General features: G+C 43.7%; 1 protein-coding gene across 1 annotated transcript in view; it reads left to right on the plus strand.

The window, feature by feature from the left end:
- Window positions 1-18,894: 18,894 nt before the first annotated feature.
- The window catches only part of LOC115166148 (bone morphogenetic protein 7), a 35,715-nt gene continuing 27,876 nt past the window's right edge, over window positions 18,895-26,733 (plus strand). The window contains exon 1 of the mRNA XM_029719885.1: window positions 18,895-19,626. Coding sequence (XP_029575745.1) covers window positions 19,227-19,626 — 400 coding nt within the window. The 5' untranslated portion in view covers window positions 18,895-19,226. The remainder of the gene's footprint in view (window positions 19,627-26,733) is intronic.

Below are 26,733 nucleotides of genomic sequence, written 5' to 3' on the forward strand. Positions count from 1 at the left end.
GACGCTCTTATCCAGAGCGACTTACAGTAGTGAATACATACATTTCATTTCATGCATTTTATTTTATTTTTTTAAATTGTACACATGAGATGAGTAATGTAAGATAGGTAAACAATATTAAAGTGGCATTATTTAAAGTGACTAGTGAGCCATTCATTTAAGTGGCCAATGATTTGAGTGTGTATGTAGGCAGCAGCCTCTCTGAGTTAGTGATGGCTGTTTAACAGTCTGATGGCCTTGAGATAGAAGCTGTTTTTCAGTCTCTCGGTCCCAGCTTTGATGCACCTGTACTGACCATCTACTTTGTCACATATGTGTTATTTGCCTCCAGGACCAACAGTGTACAATAATTTCCCTCAAATAAAATACCTTGCCCTGTGGAGAGTTCGAACTTGCGGCTATTGTATCTCGTCGTCTCTGGCCTTATCGCCTTAGTGCATCTCACCACCAATTAGTGATAGCAGTAAGCAGTCTATTACAGCTGTTATACAAGACCACAAGCGTCTTCAACGTCATTTTCTTCCCCTGATGTACGAATATAAACTTACATGTTGTATAATCCTCCAATAATCCTCCAACATCTTTACTGCTGTGAAAGCACATTAATGTGTGTGAAACGGATAGGCGAAAACAAGCTTTGTCAAATGTTAGTAAGTAGCCTAGTAAGTGATGCGATGATCATGCAATATTGGCACTCAACACTTGAGACAGACCAAGTAAAGTGGAACGAAAGTAAACCTTGAATTTGGAGGTTTAAATATATCCCTTTGGTGGCCGAGTTCACCCATTTAAAAATCGCAGAAATGCCATTTGTTTGTGGAGAAAAAGTTTCAAACTTTGATAGGTTTACGCAGAATTTGTTACAGGAAATAATCACTGCCACCTGGTGAGGTTAGCATACTTCCCAGCTGAAACAGTTCAGAAAAGTTTGTGCATATTATGACGACATTTTGTGACGATTTTGCTCGTTTTGGACTTCGGCAAGTTTTTTGGGGGCTGTTCGGCACAATATTTTTTTTAAAGTCCTTGCCCCCTCAACGGCGATTGGTCAACATAAGGGATTCTTCAATAAAGTGCCTGTTGTCATATTATGCACATTTTTGCAGTTGAGAAATACTGCACCAAACATCCTAGTCAGATGCAAAATTGCTCGACTACGATCTCCTCGGCAAAAACATCAACATTAAAGTTGCACTATGCAGGAATGGCGGCGCCATTTCCTGGTTGCTAAAACTCTAATAGTTTGCCTAATTTCAGTTTAGGTGAGAAAATAAGGTACAATAGTGTAGAGAATCATTATACCATCTAAACCGGCCTCTGTTAAATATATTTTCCATAACCAAGAAGTCACACCCTGACCTTAGAGAGTCTGTTTTATTCTCTATTTGGTTAGGTCAGGGTGTGACTTGGGTGGGCAAATCTATGTTTATATTTCTTTGTTGGCCTAGTATGGTTCCCAATCAGAGGCAGCTGTTTATCGTTGTCTCTGATTGGGGATCATACTTAGGCAGCCCTTTTTCCCACCTGAGATTGTGGGATCTTGTTTTTGCATTGTGCTGTCTAGCCCTGCAGAACGTTACGTTTTGTGTTTTGTTGGTGTTCATCTAATAAAGAAAGTACTGTACGCTTACCACGCTGCACCTTGGTCTCCTCATTCAAACGACGAGCGTAACACAAAAATATTGTTGTTTCAGCTGTTTGAAGTTAGTGTACAAAACCGAAAGTAAAAGAAGCAAAAACAAAACTTAAGATTGCTTCTTCGACTTGCTTTCAAGTAGAATGATAGATCTATAACTCACATGTCTATGTGACATACTGCCACTTTAATGACACATTTCTTGAGTTATCTATATAGATTCATTCTGACTATTTTAAGGAAGTGTATACTGGCTAAGGCACCTCAAAATGGACAAATAGTACTTTTGCCAATTTTTTAAAGCGAAGGTTTTTTAAGGGTGTACTATGCAAGCATACTTGTTTGGTTCGGCTAGGCGCCAGCCGAACTGAGGCATGCTGTAGCCTTGACGTGTGCCAGTTTATCTGATGGGATGGGACCAGCTACAATGTAGCATTCTATCTCCTGCAAGTAAATTGAAGATTTGAATTGACTGATGTGCTTTTTGCCAAGAGTGTGCAAAGCTGTCATCAAGTTGGAGTGTGTCTGAAAGTGGGCATTGCAAAAGAAGTGGGTGGATCAACAGCAATGGGTGTGACATTAGTGGGTGTAACATTATTGGGTGGATCAACAGCAATGGGTGTAACATCAGCGCTCTGTTATTGGTTATCCTAACCTACTACGTTAGGAGAACTAACGTAGTAGGTCAGGATAACTAACACAGCAGATTATTTTCCCAAAAATGTGAAATGAGAAATGATGTGCATGTGTGCTGGAGGGAGGAGTTTTTCCTGACCACATGACGATAGGAAAGACTGGTATATCCACACTCACAGAACAGGCACCGAGTGGAGTCATTACCTTTGACTAAGGTAAGATGCACAGTACTTTATTGTCCATTAAGTTACAAAGAATGGAAATGTGTCTTTATGCTCACAACCCAACCCCCGACACACACCCAGAGGGGATGGAAGAAATCGTGCTGCAGTGCAGCACCCCTGGAGCAATTATAGGAGGTTAATTTCCTTGCTAAAGGGCACAATAGCAGGCAATGGTATCTAGGATGATCCCAGCAACCCTCCTGTTGCCAGTTCACTCTGCACCAGATTGTACTGTCTGAGCCGATATTCAAACCGGCAACCCTCTGGTTGCTGGCCCGCTTCTCTAACCACAAGGTTGCCTACTGCCGCAGTGGGCACACCAAGCTGGATGCACAATTACTAACAGCCAGTGTCTGTATGTCACAGTGTCTAAATGCACTCCCACAGGATTTGTTTGAGGATGATACCATAACCTCTATGGAAAGTCTGCAATACCTCCCATAGAACTAGACCAGCCGATACTACCAGGAGACCAACGAAACGTCAGACAATACACATTTACCTTTTTAGTATCCAGACACAAATAAACACACTGTAACTATACCACATCTATACATGAGTGCTTGAATCCAGCCATATCAATTCCCACATCTCACCACAGAGTGGCAGTGTGTGATCATATCCAGCCCCCGTAGCACAGCTTGTTGGGCAGGTAGACAAGGCTATGGACCCCAGGGACTGGATCTCAGCTTTCACCCTGGTCTGTTGCATCATTTCCATCAGCAACAAGGACAAAACATGCATTTTTAAGAGATTTGCAAGAGGGGGATGAGCAAACAGAGTTGTGCCTGGACCACAAGGTGTGATCTTATCTATTTCACAAAAGAGCTGGTAGCCAGATCAATACATTCTAGGTCTGTGGTTGCATTCACACAGGCAGCCCAATTCTGATCATTTTCACAATTGGAAAAAGATCAGAACTGGGCTGTCTGTGGAAACTAGTGATGCACGGGTCTGCTGTTGGTCCACCCCCTGACCTTCAATTGCAAATAACCCATCCGCAACTGCCTGACTATGTTAAAGTGAAAATCTGAGGCCCACACCCGACCCTAACCAGCAAATACAGAAAATGCACTGTACAGTTCCCTTTTTTCTTCAACAGTTATTAATTTTTTATTAAATATTTAGGCCTATTGAATAATAGCCTAATATCTTGCTGAAAGAAAATAAATCTAACAATAGCCTAAATTGACACCTTGCGCATGCTTTGTGAGAGAAAAAATGGTCAATCAATAAATTCTACTTATAAATAAATTCTACTGCACATGCTTTGTGAAAATGCACTGTACAGATAGGCTACTTTGCCCTTGAACAATGTACTGAGCATTTCCGTTTTACTTGAGCATTTAAGCTTACGTGGGAACTCCTTCAAGACCGTTGGAAAAGCATTCCTCATGAAGCTGGTTGAGAGAATGCCAAGAGTGTGCAAAGCTGTTATCAAGGCAAAGGGTGTCTACTTAGAAGAATCTAAAATATAAAATATGTTTTGATTTGTTAAACACTTTTTTGGTTACTACATGTGTTATTTAATAGTTTTGATGTCTTCCTTATTATTCTACAATGTAGAATATAGTAAAAAATATATATGTCAGTTCATGCTGCAAGACCTCTGTTAGGTTAGAGGATGTCCTCCAGAAGTTGTCATAATTACTGTGTAAGTCTAAGGGGGAGAGAAACATGAGCCTCCTAGGTTTTGTATTGAAGTCAATGTAGCCAGAGGAGGACAGAAGCTAGCTGTCCTCCGGCTATATCAGGGTGCTACCCTACAGAGGGCTGTTGAGGCTATTGTTGACCTTCATAGCAAAACAGTGTGTTATAATCAATTACTTGGTGACGTGAATATATTTTATATATCTTTATCTAAAAAGGATAACTTTTGAAATGTTTCACTATTTTTATTTTTATGAAATTCACTGAGGAGGATGGTCCTCCCCTTCCTCCTCTGAGGAGCCTCCACTGCTAAAAACACACTCAGAGAATGACGCTTACGTGTCATAAAACAGGAGTGAAGGACTACAAGCTTACAGTTTCTTCAGAGGAGGTTAGTGGAGACTAGGGGCATGTTTATGACACAAACCAACCCACCTTGCTTTCAGCTATTCTCTGAGCGGGTTGAGAGGTGCAATACAAACTCTTTCTCCTGCCCCTGTAACTCTAAGTTGCTTTGGATGATTGTCTTCTAAATGACAATACTAAGATAAAAATAATAATTCTGTTGCTACAACTGAAACGAAGGAAATACCCTGAAACATAGTAAACGCTCCCTCCATTTATGTCCAAACAGCAGAAGATGTGGACGTTTTTGATCATGAATTGTGCAGTGGGGGGGCCATACTTGCAAACAATAAAAAAAGTTTATGTTCAAGGTTAAGTGAAAGCATCAGCCAATTAAAATCGCTGACGTAGTTGCACGTGATCAAAGGAAACATGTTAGCTGTTAGACACTGCACAGGCCATGTTTGATAATGTACAGAAATACATAGGCATGGGAGGACTCATCACTGATCTGTACTTGATCTCAATGCCTGGGAGAGAGAGAGAGAAGAGAGAGAGAGAAGAGAGAGAGAGAAGAGAGAGAGAGAGAGAGAAGAGAGAGAGAGAGAGAGTGAGAGAGAGAGAGAGACTACAATCACTACCATACCAGAGCAATTATCCTTTGAGACATGTAGCTAAGGGGAGATAGAACAAAGCATTACACATGCGACTTGCCATGCGATGTGAGGAGAGAGGAGGGGAGCAGAGAGGTGCTGTATGGAGAGGGACAGTAGATGTCATTGAGTCCAGGGGCCCCAGTGTGATGATTCCACTAGGCTAGAACACGTTGACACAAACAATACCCATTTCAACTACCATGACACATCAGATAGGGAGGGGTCTGTGGGCTTAGCAGGACACGCAACCCCTCTGCCGGTGTGTGATAGGACGAGCAGTATTACTATAAGGGTCAGCATCCACCAGAGCAAAAATGGGGATGTGCAGGGTGTCCCAAAGCTTTCACACCATCAGCCTGCTGTTCACATCTGGGACACCTTTACCCTGACACACACACAAAACAGATTCAGAATAGGTATGATTAACACATTCATTTTAAAGCAACCATGAGAACAGAGAAACCATGAGTTAAAACCTCTACAGGATCTGTGGGTCCCCCGCGGGATGGTTGAGCTAACGTAGGCTAATGTGAATAGCATGAAGTTGTAAGTAACAAGAACATTTCCCAGGACATAGACTAATTGTCAGAAAGGTTAAATTCTTGTTAATCTAACTGCATTGTGCAATTTACAGTAGCTATTACAGTGAAAGAATACCATGCCATTGTTTGAGGAGAGTGCACAGTTATGAACTTGAAAATGTATTAATAAACCAATTAGGCACATTTGGGCAGTCTTGAGACAACATTTTGAACAGAAATACAATGGTTCATTGGATCAGTCTAAAACTTTGCACATACACTGCTGCCATCTAGTGGCCAAAATCTATATTGTGCCTGGGCTGGCATAACACATTATGGCCTTTCTCTTGCGTTTCAAAGATGATGATAGAAAAAAAGTACATAAAAAGCATGTTTTTTTTCTTTGTATTATCTTTTACCAGATCTAATGTGTTATGTTCTCCTACATTAATTTAACATTTCCACAAACTTCAAAGTATTTCCTTTCAAATGGAATCAATAATATGCATATCTTTGCCTCAGGTCCTGAGCTACAGGCAGTTAGATTTGGGTATGTCCTTTTAGGCGAAAATTGAAAAAAGGGGCGGATGTTGGACATACTGTGATCGAGATGCAAGGAGATAGCTTGGTGCAAAAGTCATCGTCTAGCAGTGTCTGGAAGGAGGCATCCTTCTCCACTATCAAAACAATCTTAGCAGGTGACACAATGTCTGGAGAATGGGTCAAGGTGAACACAAACATGTCTGATGGACTCTTCCTCACCAGTAGATAAAAGTTAGAGGACTTACAGAGATAGTTCTGAGAGGAAGAAAGTCTCACAAACTCTTTACAATATTGATGAAATAGGAGTTCTAACATAATTATAAAGGATACTCTTGATTCCCACCAACATTAGATAAAGCTGGAGTAGCCTGAGATAACAATTTAGAAACACAATAAAAGAAACACAATTATCAACATAGCAAGATGATTTTAGCTTTCAAGCTAAAACTGATAATGAGATATCAATCTGGCTGTTTGGTTAACATTTGATTTATGCAACACACAAACAGTAGACAGAATAAAAGTAAGCAGCTTGAGGTTGTTTTGTTTTCTGAACAATTATGCTGTTAAACCGAGTGATTAGTACATGGGTTGAACTTGGAGATTGTGGCCAGAGAGGTGAACACAGGATTTAATAGGTTTGGGATAGGAGACTACGGATCTCTGTTATGTTATTGACATGGGAGAAGTTTAGTGTTGCGGACATAGATGGCGGATGATGTTACTGCATAACAAATATCTAACACTATATGCTTATTCAACAGGGACTTGACCATACTGTGACAATGCTACGATGTTGGGGGGAACAAACAGTGGAGAGTGTTAGTGGGACGTACAGTGGAGATGGATTGACAGTCCACCCTGGTGCTGTCCTCCTCCAGGTAACACATATCACCTGAGATGAAGCCCCCACCTTGAGCATGCAGGAGATTTCATTCACAATGGAATCAACTGTTTTTAGTGATCCAAAAAAACGGTGTGTCATTGTAATAGATGTCCCTGTGAAAAAAACTTCTCAAAGTGCTGTAGGTTGTTACAGCAAGGATGTCTTTTCTTGTGCGTTCGCTAGCTGACATAACATGGAGCTTTTTGTAGCACGTGTTGCTCTGCACAAGTTTGTAGATGGTGGAGGAGGGGGGACAGATGAGGAACAGTCGCTCCGAACCGTGGTGACAGAAGTTCCTGAAGTCATTTGAAGGCCGACAGCGTTGTTAAAACTCAAGTTGGGAATGAAGAAGAAAAATAATTTGTGAAAGAATTCTTCACGGAATCTGAACATTTGGTCTTGTGTCTTTGATCAGCTCTGTAAAGGAGCCCGTCACTTTTGTGATCCTTCTTAGAAGAATCCTAAACCCTGGGGGCTACCTGTGAGAAGTAGAAATCCTCCCCCATACCTCGACTGCATTTCCTCTGTGAAACCTTTGCCTCCCAATCTGTGGGATTATCACATTTGAAACAGCCAAGCCAAAATGGGCTTTAAGCTATAAGGTTTGATGTAGACTCAACCAGACAGTCCGCTTTGTTCTAAGCATGAGGTCTCCACAGCCTGTGCACATTAAAGACCTCCACAAACCGCCAGATTTGCATGTGTGTGTGTGTTGGTGTGTGTGTAGCTGGTGCTTTTTACATGTTTTATCAAACTGACAACTATTCAGAGTCAGGAAGTTATTTCAACTTCAAGGATTAAGGATCAAAACTTTAAGTGATTCTATCGACACATTAACTCCCCCACAAATCCCTTTTGACTTCTTAGCTCTCTCACACATTCAGATAGACTGAGAGAACAAAAAACGAAATTATTCCCTCCAAATGCGTTTAACAATTTAGACCACTTGCAGGACCTGACTTTTGACATTTAGTGTAATGTTCAATTTACACCACATGACGCTTATTTAAAATGTACTGGGTATATTTACACAACGTAAATAAGACATCGGTTGTATAGATTTACATGTTTATCTTGCAAAGGTCAAACAGAGTGAGTATGTTGGGTCTAAGAACCACCCACACAGCGGTATACAGTGCATTCGGAAAGTATTCAGACCGCTTGACCTTTTCCACATTTTGTTATTTTACAGCCTTATTCTAAAACGGATTAAAAATGTTTTTCCCCCCTCATTAATCTACACACAATACCCCACAATGACAAAGCTAAAAAAGTTACTTTTTATTTTGCAAACATATTAAAAATTAAAAACAGAAATATCACATTTACATAAGTATTCAGACCCTTTACTCACTACTTTGTTGAAGCACCTTTGGCAGCAATTACAGCCTCGAGTCTTCTTGGGTATGACACTACAAGCTTGGAACACCTCTATTTGGAGAGTTTCTCCAATTTTTCTCAGCAGATCCTCTCAAGCTCTGTCAGGTTGGATGGGGAGCGTCACTGCACAGCTATTTTCAGGTCTCTCCAGAGATGTTCGATCGGGCTCAAGTCTGGCTGGGCCACTCAAGGACATTCAGAGACTTGTCCCGAAGTCACTCCTGCGTTGTCTTGGCTGTGTGATTAGAATCATTGTCCTGTTGGAAGGTGAATCTTCGCCCCAGTCTGAGGTCCTAAGTGCTCTGGAGGAGGTTTTCATCAAGGGTCTCTCTGTACTTCGTTCCGTTCATCTTTCCCTCGATCCTGACTTGTCTCCCAGACCCTGCCCTTGAAAATCCTCCCCACAGCATAATGCTTCCACCACCATGCTTCACCGTAGGGATGGTGCCAGGTTTCATCCAGATGTGATGCTTGGCATTCAGGCCAAATAGTTAAATCTTGGTTTCATCAGACCAGAAAATCTTGTTTCTCATTGTCTGAGAGTCTTTAGGTTCCTTTTGGCAAACTCCAAGCAGGCTGTCATGTGCCTTTTACTGAGAAATAGCTTCCGTCTGGCCACCCTACCATAAACGCCTGATTGGTGGAGTGCTGCAGAGAAGATTGACCTTCTGGAAGGTTCTCCCATCTCCACAGAGGAACTCTGGAGCTCCGTCAGAGTGACCAACGAGTTCTTGGACACCTCCCTGACCAAGGCCCGTCTCCCTCGATTGCTCTGTTTGGCTGGGTGGCCAGGTCTAGGAAGAGTCTTGGTGGTTCCAAACTTCATCCATTTAAGAATGATGGAGGCCACTATGTTCTTGGGAAACTTCACTGCTGCAGAAATGTTTTGGTACCCTTCCCCAGGTCTGTGCCTCTACACAATCCTGTCTCGGAGCACTACGGCTTGTTTTTTTCTCTGACATGCGCTGTCAACTGTGGGACCTTATGTACTGTAGATAGGTGTGTTCCTTTCCAAATTATGTCCAATCACTTGATTTTACCACAGGTGGACTCCAATCAAGTTGGAAAAACATCTCAAGGATGATCAATGGAAACAGGATGCACCTGAGCTCAATTTCGAGTCTCATAGCAAAGGGTCTGTTTGTAAATATTAAATATATTTGTAATAAATGTGCAAAAATGTCTAAAAACCTATTTTCGCTTTGTCATTATGGAGTATTGTGTGTCGATTGATGAGGAAGAAAAACTATTTAATACATTTTAGAATATAGTTGTAATGTGACAAAATGTGGAAAAAGTAAAGGCATCTGAATACTTTCCGAATGCACTGTATGGATAAGAAAAAGGCCCGAAATCTTTACATTATAGTAACAACGTGAGTAGCTTACCTTACATTGACCCACTTGGATTGGTTGGGTAGGAACAAAACTGGAGCTTCATCATTAGACAGACTGATCATTATCTCTAGAATCACCTTTTCAATGGAGATTAAAAGTTCCTGGCTGAGAATCAGAATAGAGAAAATTAACCTTGGTGGTAGGTCTAGCCTATAGTCTAACTAAAGTACACCAGTTATTAATGGGAAAATCTGTGGACCACAAATTCAAACCGATTCAAACATTCCTGTCATTTTTTTCACAAGCATATATATCGCCACATAAAATGTCTCCTCTTCAAACTCTGTTGAGCCAATAAGCCGATAGGCCTAGGTAGTAAAAACTGCAAGAATAAACTGAAGGTATAAACGGAAGGTAGAAGCCTAAGTGATTTGGGGGAAGGGTGGTAGGGTTTGCTGGGAATAATAAAGGTATATTCTTAAAATAGTATGTATAGCTATATAGGAATGTGTATGTATGTATGTGTATATGTATGCATGCGTGCATGTCTATGGATATATATATTTCCCCCAAAAAAGATATGGGGGATTGGAAATGATGCAGACAATTACATTGATGGAAGCAACAATCTTTCCGCAATATTAAGCTGATCCACCCCTTAAAAAAACAACAACAACAACAACAAAACTGCAAGAACATTGTCTAGAATAATATGCTCATACCTAGCATAGGCAAGTCTATCACATCGGCAAGGGTTGTCTGTGTACCACATGTTGTGTATCACAGTGCTTGACTTGGACTGAAATAGGTACCGGTTCTCATTTTGTTTGCTGGTACTGTTTACATTTGGATGCAGGAGCTCCACAATACTTTTGATACTTTTGAAACGAATAAGAGGAACAGGAGCTGTAGAACATTTGAGGTGTGGTACTCAGCTCCAACGAGCTTCTGCCCTAGTCGAGCACTGATGTATAGAAGGAAACATAGGCCTGTTGAATTCGTCGTATCTACATTTTCCAACACTTCGACCCGGAACTTGTCAACTTCGGCAAAGTGTTTGGACATGTTGGATTACATTCTTGTGGAGGAGGAATGAAATAAAACCTACACTGGAATGAAATGAATATGGATAGCTTTGACCAGGGCCAGTGTGTGTGGGCCAGTTAGCACCTCATAGCAACCTACTAAACCTTATTAGCACCTCCTGACACAGGCCTGCTGCAACTTGTCCAATATTCCTTCCTGTGTGTGTGTGTGTGTGTGTGTGTGTGTGTGTGTGTGTGTGTGTGTGTGTGTGTGTGTGTGTGTGTGTGTGTGTGTGTGTGTGTGTGTGTGTGTGTGTGTGTGTGTGTGTGTGTGTGTGTGTGTGTTCTTACAGACTGTGGGCAGATACACATCATTGGCTAATCTAGTCTGACTGAAATTGAGAAATTGAGGACTTTGATTTTGGCATATGCTCATTGAAAATTGTGCATGTGTTGTCCGTAATTTGTTTCTGGGTGCCTTATTTGTATTAAGGCTGTGCACATAATTATCTTTAGCAGACACCCACACACTCTAAACAGCTGTTGAAGTGTCTGAGAACGTGTGTTGTCAGTGAAACACAAAGCGACAATGGTGCTGTCCGACACATCAGGAAATGCCTGTAATTTTCTGTGAGATGCCATAACTGCTTCTCATTAGGAGTGTGTTACCAGGAATGTGTGTGTGTGTGTGTGTGTGTGTGTGTGTGTGTGTGTGTGTGTGTGTGTGTGTGTGTGTGTGTGTGTCGCTCCATACTGTGCCATCGCTCCACCAGCTGCAGACTGCATGCGCTCCACCCCAAGACCCTCCAAACATTTGTCGGTACCTCTGTGACCCCTACAGCGAAACCACCTCTGAGCCTCAAATTCCTGCCTACCTCACAACACCACAGGGCTGAGTGGGGGGAGCTTTAATTTCTCGCTTAAAAGAGAACCCCACACCCCACTCTCTATCTCTCTCTCTCTCCCTCTTCTTTCTTTCTCTCTCTCTCTCTCTCTCTCTCTCTCTCTCTCTCTCTCTCTGAGGCCCGCTGTGAAATAAAAAAAACTGCAGCTAAAATGAGTTAATATTTGCCTGGGGCCATTCCTTTCATCTGGCAATTAGAGGCATGAAATCCATGTCATTGTGTTGTTATAAAAGACAATCTCTTCTGAATTCTGGAAACGTTAGGTCATTTTGGAGTCTCCTCCTTATCAAATGACTTGCAGGCATGTTGTGTGTGTTTGTAGGGGCACGGTGGTCTCTCAGAATGCTTAGGGCTTGTTTGGGAGTGTGTGGGAGCCAGGACTTGGAAGGAAAAAGGTCTCTGCCCCTGACCTGACCCTGAATATCTCCTAACGCGCTGCTTTAGCAGAGGTCTCCCTCTCGCTCCTGAGTGGCTATGACAAGCTGCTTTCACAGTAATGGCTCTTAATAGCTAAGTAATTGCTATCTCTAGGTGACAAGCAACAACTCCTCACCCGCCCGCCATGAAAAAAAACAATAATCTGTGAGAGAAAGCCCACAAGTTGTTGGGGTCCTCTTTCTTCCCCCTGGTTCAGAGAGGCAGGGATCCCCGCCGGTTCCTTTGGCCTGAGAAAGATTTGTGTCGAGTGTGAGGCCCTAACCTGAGGAGACAGAGTGCAGCGTCTCGGGATGAGTGTTTGTACTGGGTGAAGGGGGAAGCATGGGGGGGTTGAGGGGGGTTGTAGGGTCAGAGGAAAGGGAGAAGAGGGAGGGAGGAGGCTGCACCCACTGCAGGTGAGGGGGATTAGCTGAAGCTAGAGGTCCAAACAAACCAAATACAGATCTGTCAGCCTAATCCTCACAAATAGAAAACAGAGCTGCCTCATCGGACCCAACCACCACCCAACACCCCCACCCAAACTCCCTGTCCACCTCCTTCTCTAACCCCTCCTCCCCTGGTCCTCTAACCCTGTTTCTCATCAGCTTTTTGCCCGGGCCAGTGAGGCCGGTCTGGCTGTGTTTCTGCTCCACTAAAAAGGAAGTGACTGATCGCTAATCACCCAGGGCTTTGATTGACAGCCCAGCACAGGCTTACAGATTGATTAGAACAAGGGCCCACTCACCATAGAGACAAGGATCTAAATGGGGGACTCCGCTGAGCCGGAGGGGCCATTATTAACCCCTCGCATCCCGATATGGACACACTGATGAGTGTGAGGTAAAGCGGGGGAGAGAATAGAGTGTCGTCAGGCCGATTCTCTGCGCTGATGACACAGAGTGACAGAGTAAGTGGATGTCTGGGTGATAATATCCTGCTTTGGATAAGCAATAACTCTGTGTGGTGGGTGCATTAGGGGTAAGGCTTAAATAAATGCTATCTGTGCCTGTCAACAGTAGAAAACATAACTGATTAGGGTGTGAAGTGCTGCTGAGTGCTAGAAATCAGAGCCAGACTACTGTGGTGTTCCTGTGTGGCCTATATCCGTCTGCAGACTGACAGGGTGAGAAGAGACACAGGATACAGGAGGAAAGTACTGTAGGTACTGAATGACAGTAGGAGAACTACAGGTGTAGTATATCTAATGAGCTGATCATCATCATCCTCATCATCATCATCATCATCATCATCATCAGGAAATGAGCATGTGTCATTTGGAGACTTGTGAGTTTGTCTCAAGTCTCTCTTTTGTTACGGTAACGCTAAGCACAGTTTTGGAAAAATCCACCTAGGGAATGGATAACACAAAGGACATGAGTTTAAAGACGTTTTATTTTCTTCTCTCTCTCACGCCGGCCGTTTCACAGCTGTGTCTCATATGTTGCAGATGCCCTTGGAAGTGTCTGACACCAGAAGGGGAACATTTGCATTCCCTCAGCCCCACTGTGTGCACTGTGAAGCTTACGCAGTGGGGCTGTGCTGCGAATGTAGACAGGGGCGGACGGGCTGGGCCAAAACGGGTTGAGAAAAATGCACCCACCCCTCCCTCCCCCCGACTCCGCACTGCTTCATTTGAGGGTCAGTTTACCCCAAAAGCAGGTTTTACTGTACCCTCTACAGGGCAGCTCGTTTGGACCCCAAACCAATGCCCCCACACCTTCAAAGGAGTGCCACTCGGCACTCTCCGAGGTAACAATCAACATAAATATGAATCTTTCCTTTGATCTCTCCTCTGTTAAAGATATATATATATATATATATATATATATATATATATATATATATATATATATACATACATCGATCCTGGCTTTACATATATATATATATACATATATATATATATATATCTTTAACAGAGGAGAGATCAAAGGTAAGATTCATATTTATGTTGATTGTTACCTCGGAGAGCGCTTGTCATTCAGGCCAAAGAGTTCAATCTTGATTATATATATATATATATATATATATATATATATATATATATATACATCGATCCTGGCTTTACATATATATATATATATATATATATATAGAGAGAGAGAGAGAGAGAGAGAGAGAGAGAGAGAGAGAGAGAGAGAGAGAGAGAGAGAGAGAGAGAGAGAGAGAGAGAGAGAGAGAGAGAGAGAGAGAGAGAGAGAGAGAGAGAGAGAGAAGGAGAGAGAGAGAGCACAGACTCCTCACGGAACAAGAAGAGAGGAAAAAGAGAGATCAGATGAGAGGGTGAGATTGTGTGTATGTGTGCGAAAGAGAGTGTTTGTGTGTGCGAGAAAGAGTGTGTGAGTGTTCCAGCGGTGTTTCACAGAGCTGCTGTGTGGTCTGTCTCTCAGAACCTGCTGTCGTGCTCCAACCTGTAGGAAACAGGAGGTGTACGTTCGTGCAGGCAGGCATAGATCAGAGTGAGAGTTGTTTTTTACAATGTGTGGATGTGTGTGTGAGGCTGTGCGTGTGTGTGTTTGGTAAATTATCTGTCCTTGAGTGCAAGGTCTTGAGTGCAAGGTCTTGAGTGAGAGCTCTCTTATCCTAATACAGATTAATACTAGTCTGTTAAAACAAAGATAGTTTAGACAAAATCCCTATAAACACTTTGAAAGACAAACTTCCTCACTTTAATTGCATCAGAACATATACAGTGCATTCAGAAAGTATTCAGACCCCTTGACTTTTTCCACATTTTGTTACATTACAGCCTTATTCTAAAATGGTTTAAATAGTTTTTTCCCCTCATCAATCTACACACAATACCCCATAATGACAAAGCAAAAACAGGTTTTATGAAATCTTTGCAATTTAAAAAAATATAAATACATAATTAAATATCACATTTACATAAGCATTCAGACCCTTTACTCAGTACTTTGTTGAAGCACCTTTGGCAGCGATTAGAGCCTAGAGTCTTCATGGGTATGATGCTGGCACACCTGTATTTGGGGATTTTCTCCCATTCTTCTCTGCAGATCCTCTCAAGCTCTGCCAGCTTGGATGGGGAGCGTCGCTGCACAGCTATTTTCATGTCTCTCCAGAGATGTTCGATCAGGTTCAAGTCTGGGCTCAAGAACATTCAGAGACTTGTCCTGGAGCTACTCCTGCGTTGTCTTGGCTGTGCTTTGTCCTGTTGGAAGGTGAACCTTCACCCCATTAGCACTCTGGAGCATGTTTTCATCAAGGTTCTCTATATACTTTGCTCCGTTCATCTTTCCCTCGATCCTGGCTAGTCTCCCAGTCCCTGCCGCTGAAAAACATCCCCTCAGCGTGATGCTGCCACCATCATGCTTCACCGTAGGGATGGTGCCAGGTTTCCTCCAGACGTGACGCTTGGCATTCAGGCCAAAGAGTTCAATCTTGGTTTCATCAGACCAGAGAATCTTGTTTCTCAATGTCTGAAAGTGCTTTAAGTGCCTTTTGGAAAAACTCCAAGCGGACTGTCATGTGCCTTTTACTGAGAAGTGGCTTCCATAAAGGCCTAATTGGTGGAGTGCTGCAGAGATAGTTGTCCTTATGAAAGGTTCTCCGATCTCCACAGAGAAACATTGGAGCTCTCTCAGAGTGACCATCGGGTTGTTTGTCACCTCACAGACCAAGGCCCTTCTCCCCCAATTGCTCAGTTTGACCCGGTGGCCAGCTCTAGGAATAGTCTTGGTGGTTCCAAACGTTGTCCATTTAAGAATGATGGAGGCCACTATGTTCTTGGGGACCTTCAATGCTGCAGAAATGTTTTGGTACCCTTCTCCAGATCTGTGCCTCAACACAATAATGTCTTGGAGCTCTACGGAAAATTCCTTTGACCTCATGGCTTGGTTTTTGCTCTGACATGCACTGTCAACTGTGGGACCTTATATAGACAGGTGTGTAGAAACATCTCAAGGATGATCAATTGAAATAGGATGCACCTGAGCTCAATTTCATGTCTCATAACAAAGGGTCTGAATACTTATGTAGGTATTTCTGTTTTTCAAAAAAATTATATTTTACCTTTGTCATTATGGGGTGTTGTGTGTTGATTGATGAGGAAAAACATTAATTTAATCAATTTTAGTGTAAGGCTGTAACATAACAAGGGGTCTGAATACTTTCATAATGCACTGTAAAGGGCTTGCAGGTACGGTACATTAACAATATACGTGTTTAATGTACAGCTCAGTTGTTCAGAATGCTAATGATAATAGGCCGGCACGTCACTCTCAATTTACGCCACTGATTGGTCTACTAGACCGGGGCCCCCTGTGTGTGTGTCTTCTCCCAATAATGGCCTTCACACAGCTGCACTGACTGACTGCATGGTAGGATAGAGGGAGGAGGATGACTTTAAGGCCCTGAAGGATAGGAGTAGTTGTCTATGTGTGTGTGTGTGTGTGTGTGTGTGTGTGTGTGTGTGTGTGTGTGTGTGTGTGTGTGTGTGTGGTGTGTGTCTGTGTACACATTGTGTGTGTACATGTGTGTGACAATGTATGGTTTTGTGTGTACATTACTTATACATAATGTGTGTGTATGTGACAGTGAAAGGGCGGAGAGCTCAAACCCTTTTTGTTCTGCTTTAGTTCCCCTGGTCAAAGGCCCCTCAGTGCAGCTCACCCAGCCTGGCCTCAGTCTGTGCCCCCTGTTTACTGTGACTGTCACCAGAGCTATGGAGGCCCAAACAAAGGGGGGTCTGTTCCTATTATCCTGCCCCAGAGTGGCAGCCCCTCTCTGGGTACTGACTCAGGCCAGGGCTCAGGGGCTGGAGGGCTGAGGGGCTACGGACCGAGGGGGCCCCAGCTTGCAGTATAAAGTGAGAGATTATGGTTCTAACTGAAAACAAGTCCCTTTCATGTCTTCTGTCGGAAACCGCCGTAATGTAAACACCTGCGGCCATTAGCTGATTCTATCTGAGGGACCGGATAGCAGTGTTTATATGTTACAGGCTACCGCTGAAAGACCATTCAATAGCAATAGAGTGACTTGCGGATACACACAGGGAATGAGTGCTGGCAGGCATGGAGCGAGCGCAGGGCAGGTTCTCAGACAAACCACATTGCATTGTCATTGGAAAAAGGGATTGGGGCTGTTTTGAAATGGAGAACAAGCACATTTAATGGGCAGGGAGGTGGGCTCGGCCTATAACTACCTCTAGCCATGCTCTCTCCCTTTTCTCCCTCTCTTTCCAATTACAGCGTTGACCGGGGGACTGTCGGCCCCGTTCTACCTCGCTGTGCCATTGAAGTCTAATTTGACTGTAATAAAATTACCTGGCAAGCTGTGGCCCTAAAACATCTCAACCTTACAGAGCCATTAAAATGAGTCTCTCTGTGAAGCTAAAAGTTTACCGTTCCACTGTGAGGAGGAGCCCTTTCAACATGAAGTGGCCATTAATGGTGGAAGGGCCATCTGAAAGCCCCTCTCCCAGTCAAGGCATGAGTGGAGTGCACTAGAGGGTCAGGAACGTTCCATTAAAGTGTGGTGTTTAAGAGGTGCTGTTGCCAGGGGGGCACATGGAAGGGGTGAAACAGCTGCCAAACATCTGCACCCCGTCCCCTTCAACCCTGTGTCTGAGCACCGCACAGCGCTGTCTGTCGTTACCTACTTCCTGCCTGCCTCTACACTGGCTAGGGCAACAAGGAGTAGGGGGCACTCATAACTAAACACTCAGAAGGCATGGGCATGTGGGTGACTGGGCAGGCAGACTGTAGGATATAAATGTATTTCCCCTGTACCACTTGTCTCATCCTACCTCACAGAGGTTCTGACTGAATGTTTTGATAGTAAAGTTGTAATAATCCAGTCATTGGTGTTCTGGTCCTGGTAGAGTGCACCTACAATATGAACACATTGTATGGTATGTTATGATCTCTCTCACAGAATCAGGCAACACAGAACACCTTTGCCAACATCACCCACGCAGTTTCTCTAGGAGCAAATAATTACCCCTCCATAAAACAGAGACAATAGTATCAGGTGCTTGTCATAGGTAATTTGTGGTATTAAAGGGATACCTCAGGATTTTGGCAATGAAACAATTCATCTATTTCACCAGAGTCAGATGAACTCGTGGATACCATTTGCATGTCTCTGCATCCAGTATGAAGGAAGATAAGAGGTAGTTTCGTGAGCCAATGCTAACTAGTTACCATCCTAACATGCTAGCAGTTACCATAGACTTCCAGTCATTGCGCTAACGCTAGTTAGAAAATGCGCTAACGCTAGTCAACTGCCTTCAAACTGCACGCAGAAACATAAAAATGGTATCGACTAGTACTAGTTCATCTGACTCTGGGGAAGTAGATAAAGGGCTTCATTGTCAAAATCCTGAAATATCCTTTAAACCGTTTCCAGGGAACAAAAGAAGGAGAGCATGACACTGATGGAGGGTCTTTTTCAAAGCCATCAAGGTCTTTTGTCACACTGTGCTTCTGTTGTCAGGGTAAGCATGTCCCCATCCAATTATTTAACGACATACAAACACCTTGAGAGATCCCTTGTACCTTCACCCACCCCTTGGCAAGTTGCAAGCCAAGGAGCCCCTCTCTCTCTCGCTCGCATGCACGCACGCACGCACGCACACACACACACGCACGCACACACACACACACAGAGAGAGAGAGGGAGATGGAGAGAGAGAGAGAAGGAACATTGTCTGGGCTAAAGCAATTAAAGCGCTCCCTCTCTCTGCTCCTCCCAGCGCATAAACCACCTCCTCAAAGTTTGCTCGCTGAGCTCGGCTCATCGCACTTGCTGCAACACGTCTTGTCAACCTCGCACTTTATGCGTGAACCAGTGATAGTGAAAGGGGTCGGCGTAGCTGGATGTAAAGGGAACAGGATCGAAATTTAAAATTGTGCAGATCCGTGGATTTAAGGCAATCCAATAAAAGTGGACGTTGAAGTGAAATTGATGCTGCAATCGGGAACTCTTCCCTCAACATGAGGGGCCATTAATGATACGGGTATTGAACAAACCTGTTGCGAAGTTCAATGTCCTTGTTCTAAGTCTTGGGTGTGAGCAGTCAGCGCAATTACGCACGGCATCATTATGGTTTTATTTTTGGATAGACGAGTCCCTGCTTTGTTCCTACTTTGGGGCTACTGCGTTTTTGCGGACACGGTCTTTTCGAACTTTACCCTGGACAACGAGGTCCACTCCAGTTTCATCCACCGGCGGCTGAAGAGCCAGGAGCGCCGGGAGATGCAGCGGGAAATCCTCTCGATCCTCGGGCTGCCGCACCGGCCACGGCCGCATCTCCACGGGAAGCACAACGCGGCACCGATGTTCATGCTGGACCTGTACAATGCCATGTCCACGGAGGGGAAAGAGGATGGGTACTCCTACCCATACAAACCCATCTTCACCACCCAGGGGCCGCCGATAGCCACTCTTCAGGACAACAACTTCCTAAACGACGCAGACATGGTTATGAGCTTTGTCAATTTAGGTATGTCACCCCTTGCCATCTGTGCTTATTATGTTGTTCCCCTGCAGTATCCGATTTTCAGTCTTAATCTTAACCATCTGCAGTCTTGCACTTATTGGTGGATATCTAATTTCTTGAAAACAGATAAGCGCAAGCCTTAAATGATAAGTAACAAGTTGCTCATATCTTATTAAACATTCAACAATATGTAATAACATAAGTGAAACTTGAGATACACTACATGATCAAAAGTAGATTTCATGGAAGATCTCATTCCAAAATCATGGGCATAAATATGGAGTTGGTCCCCCTTTGCTGCTATAACAGGAAGGCTTTCCTCTAGATGTTGGAACATTGCTGTGGGGACTTGTTTCCATTCAGCCACAAGAGCATTCGTGAGGTCGGGCACTGATGTTGGGCAATTTGTCCTGGCTCACAGTCGGCGCTCCAATTCATTCCAAATGTGTTAGATTGGGTTGAGATCAGGGCTCTGTGCAGACCAGTCAAGTTCTTCCACACCAATCTCAACAAACCATTTCTGTATGGACCTCACTTTGTGCATGGGGGCATTGTCATGCTGAAACAGGAAAGGGCCTTCCCCAAACTGTTGCCACAAATTTGGAAGCACAGAATCGTCTAGAATGTCATTGTATGCTATAGCGTTAAGATGTCCCTTCACTGGAACTAAGGGGCCTAGCCTGAACCATGAAAACAGACCTAGAACATTATTCCTCCTCCACCAAACTTCACAGTTGGCACTATGCATTGGGGGCATGTAGTGTTCTTCTGACACCCGCCAAACCCATATTCGTCCTTCGGACTGCCAGATGGTGAGGCGTGATTCATTACACCAGAGAACGCATTTCCACTGCTTCCGAGTTGAATGGCGTTGAGCTTTACACCACTCCAGCCGATACTTGGCATTGCGCATGATTATTTAGGATTGTGTGCGGCTGCTCGGTAATGCAAACCCATTTCATGAAGCTGCCGACTATCAGTTATTGTGCTGATGTTGCTTCCAGAGGCAGTTTGGAACTTGGTAGTGAGTGGTGTTACAGAGGACAGACAAATTTTACAAACTACGTGCTTCAGCACTCTGTGAGCTTGTTTGCCCTACCAATTTGCGGCTGAGCCATTGTTGCGCCTAGACGTTTCCACTTCACAATAACAGCACTTACAGTTGACCGGGGCAGCTCTAACAGGGCAGAAATTTGACGAATTGTCTTATTGGAATGGTGGCATCCTATGACGGTGCCACGTTGAATGTCACTGAGCTCTTCAGTAAGGCCTTTTACTGCCAATGTTTGTCTATAGAGATTGCATGGCTGTGTGCTCAATATTATACACCTGTCAGCAATGGGTGTGGCTGAAAATCCACTAATTTGAAGGGGTGTCCACATACTTTTGTATATATAGTGTATGTGCAAATCATTCAACTGTTGGTAATATTGATTTACAGACCAAGTGACATTGTTTATGTTCCCAGATCCATGTTTAGGTTATATCTAATTACTTAACACTGGGTCTTAAGACTTATTACCCTACAGATTCTTGGTCTAAAAAGACAACTGGGGATTTCTCAAATCTCAGGTGTAAAAAATGTAAAGCATTTTCTATTTTTATTAAACCAACCATTCTGTTTCGTTTGCACATTGGACTTCATGGGTCTTTGTCCTGCAGAAACACTTTATAGTGCTATAGCATACACTGCAGGAGAAAAGCCATCAAATGTAGATACAAGTTGTAGAATAGGTAGTCCATCTTTACAGTGTGTTGCAATTGAGATAATGATCCAGTCTAGGAATCCATGAGCATCACATTCCAGTGTCTAGTCTCCATCTGTCTCAGTCAAACAGCTGTCCACTGTGTTAATGTTCAGGTGCTCAACCCTGCAGATGCTGTAACTTGCAGACACTTTGTCCACCGTTGTTATCTTGAGCATAAGCAAGTGTCAACAACAGGATAGGTTCAAAGTGAATCTTGTTCTCCTCGGTTTTGCATTTCCAACAAAATAACATCAAAATAACATTCCCAAGGTTCCATATATAGCCGTCTGGATTCTAACATCAGAGTTGCGCAAGCACAGTTGTTTTTCTAACACATGCTGTGAATAAAAGACCTTACAGACAATGTGTCTGATAGCCCATGTATTTTCCCTCTAAGCATTTGCTAAATGTTTTCTCCCAGCTGTTGGCTGTGGATTTAGTGTGTCCAGGTTTCATAACCGCGTTCCTTATCTAATCAGTGAGTCTTAGCGAAATCCCCCTGAGATGCTGCTCGGTCTTCTGATTACCATTACTGTCAGCAGCAACAGCCAGCGAAGCTTTACTGCCTGCCCATCATCGCAACATTAGCAGGCAACACCAGGGGATTTATGGAAAGATAAACACACCATCATAACTCAATTTGGCCAACAAATTATGCAATCACAGCAACTACATGAATGACTAAGGGTCAAGATGAGTATTTGCGATTCATTTGAAGAAGAACAGAACACTGCTGCAGGGGATCTGGCTAGAGAACTCATATAGTGTACAACTTCGGCAGTTGTAGAAATCTCAAAGTTAAGAGGCAAATGTTAACAAAGATAACAAGAAGAGGTTTCCTGGCCCGAGGGAGCTGAAGTTCATGAAGAATCCTGGAGGGATGATTGTTGGAGTGTTTTGGCAATGGAGAGGGAGGTGACAGTGTTTCCTCTGCCACACTATGCCATTACAGAGGGAGCTGCTGTATTGACGCTATTTTGGACAGGCTGTGACACAGCTGGATGGGACCGCAAAGCCTTGCAAAGTCAAGGGCCTCTTTCTTTTCCTAACATGTCTGAAAAGGCACCATGTTCCCAATCCCTATATAGTGCATTACTTTTAACCAGGTCCTGAATAGCGCTCTAGGACCCTGGCCAAATGTAGTGCATTATGAAGGGAATAGGGTGCCATTTCAGGCAACCTAAGACTTCAGCAGGGCAAGGAGAGAGCCTGTGAGAGGCAGAGAGGAGAGGAGAAACTGTTTCTGACTCTGATATGTACTGTATGGGCCTTTAATTCTTTCTCATTCTGTAATCCATAAGGCTGACATTAAATCAAAATCAAGGTGTTTCACATCAGCGAAAGAGTGAAATGATTTGTCGCGAACGAATGAATCATTTCATAACTGAACCCGTCTTATGTAATCAAGACCCTTTCTCGCTATAGGTTTCTATGCTTGTTCTCTGACTTGTGGCTTGTGAATGAAGCCCCAATAAAAGTAATGTTTGCCTTCTTGTCCAGTCATTTCCACTCAGCTCCCAGTGACTATGAGGGGTTGAGGCCTGGTGATATTGTTATTGAGCAGCACAGTGGCCGTTTCTCCGCCCCACAGGGCAGGTTAGGTTCCCCTCATGCCATGTTGGGTTCCTCTTACCAAAATTCAAATGATCTGTGATAACCTTTTGCGAAGTATACTGTATCATTTGGATATGATGTCACTGTTGGTCCTGTTTGTGAATGAGCTTCTTTGTCAGGGCTCTTCTTCCTGAGCCAGGCTTGATCCAAGCCACCAGATCATAATGCTGATTAATACGCCTTTATATGAGAGAGAGAGAGCGAATACAAGAGAACAGAGAGAGTTATAATCATAGACACTGATGGCTTTTTATTTCACTCATTCATTGTGGGTTTTTCCATTTTAACCCCTCGTAAGTCAGGTTCCATAAATGGCATCATGTCGGAGACGCCTCTGTTAGATTGACTTCCAACTGCCTTGGAAGTGGCTTGGGAAGCTTTTTTTATAAGTAAGCTGGGTGGCATTTTAGCTTTTAAATATTATGACAACAGGATTGTATCTGATTTCACTGATAGTCCCGTCAAAGTGCCAGTGAGGGAGAGAGAATGAGAGCAAAAGGAAAGAGTGAAAAGGGGGGGGAGGCGTTGAAGAGGTTTGGTGGTTCCGCATGACCCTGATTCGTGACAGACATCTTGTAAGGAGAGTCTGTAAGTGAGCATAGAGGATGGGAACAGTAAAAGGTTTAGACTCATGACACTGCCCTGCTTAAATGCATCGCTACAGAGAGCTCTCCTTCAGTTCTAGTTGTTGCCTGTCAAAAGAGTTGGAACTGGCACGATCTGATTGTTTGAGCATATGCCATTCAAATAAAGTGATAATGGAATGGAACTGATGTTGTATCATTGATAAGTGCTGCTGAGTGCTTGAGCTGCTTGGGCAGCTGATTTGTGTTCAGAGTTATTGAATGGCTATAAAATACATTATATGATATGGTATGGTGATATTCAGTTTGTAACTGAGCTATTCTGAGGCCAGTTGATATCTGATGTGCTGTCAGTGTATATCTGAGCTGCTCTGGGGTCAGTTGATAGCTGATCATGTCAGTATACTGTATATTTAAGCTGTTCGCGGTCCGGCTTAAAGTTGATCTGTTGTCGGTGTGTATCTGAACTGCTCTGCGGCTGGTGGTTTCCAGTGCAGGCCCAGGGTGGGTGTGTTGCTTTGGGACAGACCCCAGGGCCAGGGACGTCCTCTCCTCTCCTCTGTCTGAGTCACTTCAGTTAAAAGACCAGCTGTGTAAATGGCTTACGGCATACATGCAGAATGTACACAGCTACACGCAACATGGGTCGCCCTAGCCCAGGGTGTGTGCTGCTGAACATGCAACGCTCGCTGACACGCTAACACGCTGACACGCTAACACACTTCTGTGTGAAATTGGATGGCGTTTTTCTGTAGCGTTAGCTTAGAGTATGAAACAATTAACATGGGCAAGATTCTGTCTTTCTTTCTCTCTCTTTCTCTCTCGCCCAATGTGTAGTCCTTTTAGATGGAGTGATTTATGTTTTTTTTTAGATAGAGTGATTCATGTCAACACTTTCACACTTTCTCACATACACACACACACACACACACACACACACACACACACACACACACACACACACACACACACACACACACACACACACACACACACACACACACACACACACACACACACACACACACACACACACACACACCTCCCATTTGGGTAATATATTTGATCTGATCCCGGCGGTCCCCACAGTGAATTAAGGCATTTCCCCTTAAACAAACCATCCAAAGCTCTTGGCGGCTTGGCTAGGCTGAGTTGGCCTGGCGAAGTCAAACACTTACAGACACACACACACACACACACACACACACACACACACACACACACACACACACACACACACACACACACACACACACACACACACACACACACATACACGGATAACCCGCTCGGTCTCACGCACCACAGGGCAGCAGGATGACTTGCATGTCTACCATGTGCATCTCTCAGATCATTAAACAGTGCCATCACCTGCATGGCCTGTTTTCCACGACTGGGTTTTATTGTCTTACAGTAATGTGTTATCAGGTGTGTTAGTCATGGCTTCCTGCTCTGCTCCGTTGTCATGCAATCCTGCATGGATTACCCTAGCCTGAGGCGGTGAGGAAGTGTGTGTGTGTGTGTGTGTGTGTGTGTGTGTGTGTGTGTGTGTGTGTGTGTGTGTGTGTCTGCATGCGTGCTGCCTTCCTGCGTCGAGCGTGGGTGCATGTGTGTTTGTTAGTGTATCAATGTGTGGATAAAGACAAATGAAACGGTGCTTTGCTTTATATCATTTCAGTAACTAGAGCCATACTGATAGGTCCCTGGGTATCTAATAGTCCTGCTGGAAGTCAGCTGCTCTGCACACTTAGAGGGGGGCTGTTGTAAAATCAAATAAAGCGTTGAGTTTGGCTCCAACGTGAACAAACTTATATGTGAGAATATGCCAGTTTATTTAAAAAAAAAAGGTGCACCGCTGCAGTCTGTTTAAATTGTCCAAATCTTCTGTTGCTGTTAATCCGCACCAGATGTCTGAAACACATCACTAAATGGACTTGAAATAGAAAGCAACAACAATCATTTGAGTCCTCTGGTTTCCTTGCTCTCCGCTGGCTCGAACGTCAGCCTGGGAACAATAGACCTGGGGTCAATATGTACACGAAGCATTCAACGTTTACTTGCAGTATAAGTATACATTTGAATAGTGTTTATACTGTAGATGCATTTGAATTACATCCTTTCTTAACCCATAATAACATATGAAATCTAAAGCATTTTTAAACATTTAAATACAATTCTGAAGTTCTTTGAAATAAAACTCCAGGGCTAGATGCGTAGAACACATTTTAATGAGATAAAACAACTTGTTTGTTGATTAGATTCATATTAGACCTGTGTGTGGGTGTGAGACTTGATGAGAGTAAACAATAGGTAATTATCCAATCCGTTACCATGGTGACACCACAGGGCACCACCTGCCCCCTGCCCCCCCCCCCCCCCCCCCCCCCCCCCCCCCTCACCCTCACACCGCCCCCTGGGTGGTGGCACAGAGTTGGCAGCCCATTGTCTAGTTTTTCTGGTGTGTCAGGTAATAAGTAGCCTCGCAAAGCGGCCTGTTCTCACAAGCTTCCGTATATAGAAGCTCGCGAGATCAGGCTGCTTTGCGAGGCTAGGTAATAGGTGGGCCTGGAGAGAAAAAAAACATCCTCTAATTGGCCAATTTGTTTGGATTTATTAGAGGGTTTGGCATTGAGATAGCATTGTGTCACTCCACTGCTGAACACATGCACAAACACACAAATGCATGCTCGGAAACGTTCGCTGTCACGCCACAGTCATGTTGGAGTCATGGGATTCTGATGTATTTTATATCTTAGCATCACATCACTGGTGTTGATGTATGTTACATTGTGCTTTAAGGAATATGGAACGTTGTATGTGAATATGGTAGGTAAATGTGGCAGTAGAGACAGCAGGTGGTAGGTGGGTGGAAATCCATTTTCTCAAGTACCAAAATGAAAAAAAAGAAGAAGAGAAATACAGATTTGGGGTACATGGGGTGGGAGTGTTGGTCAATTACGTGGTACTGAAGAGATAATGTTGGAATAGGATGGATGTGGAATAGGATTGAAATGGCACACAGGCACACACACTCTCTCACCCAGTCCCAGCTCCTTCTCTCATTCCTGTGCTCAGTGGGCTGCCCCTGGGACTGAGATTAATACAGATGTTTCTCTCCATCTACAGGCCAAAGCAGCTGTGCACAGAAACTATCTCTATCTCCT

Source organism: Salmo trutta, chromosome 28 (assembly GCF_901001165.1).
Source record: "Salmo trutta chromosome 28, fSalTru1.1, whole genome shotgun sequence".
Lineage (NCBI taxonomy): Eukaryota > Metazoa > Chordata > Actinopteri > Salmoniformes > Salmonidae > Salmo > Salmo trutta.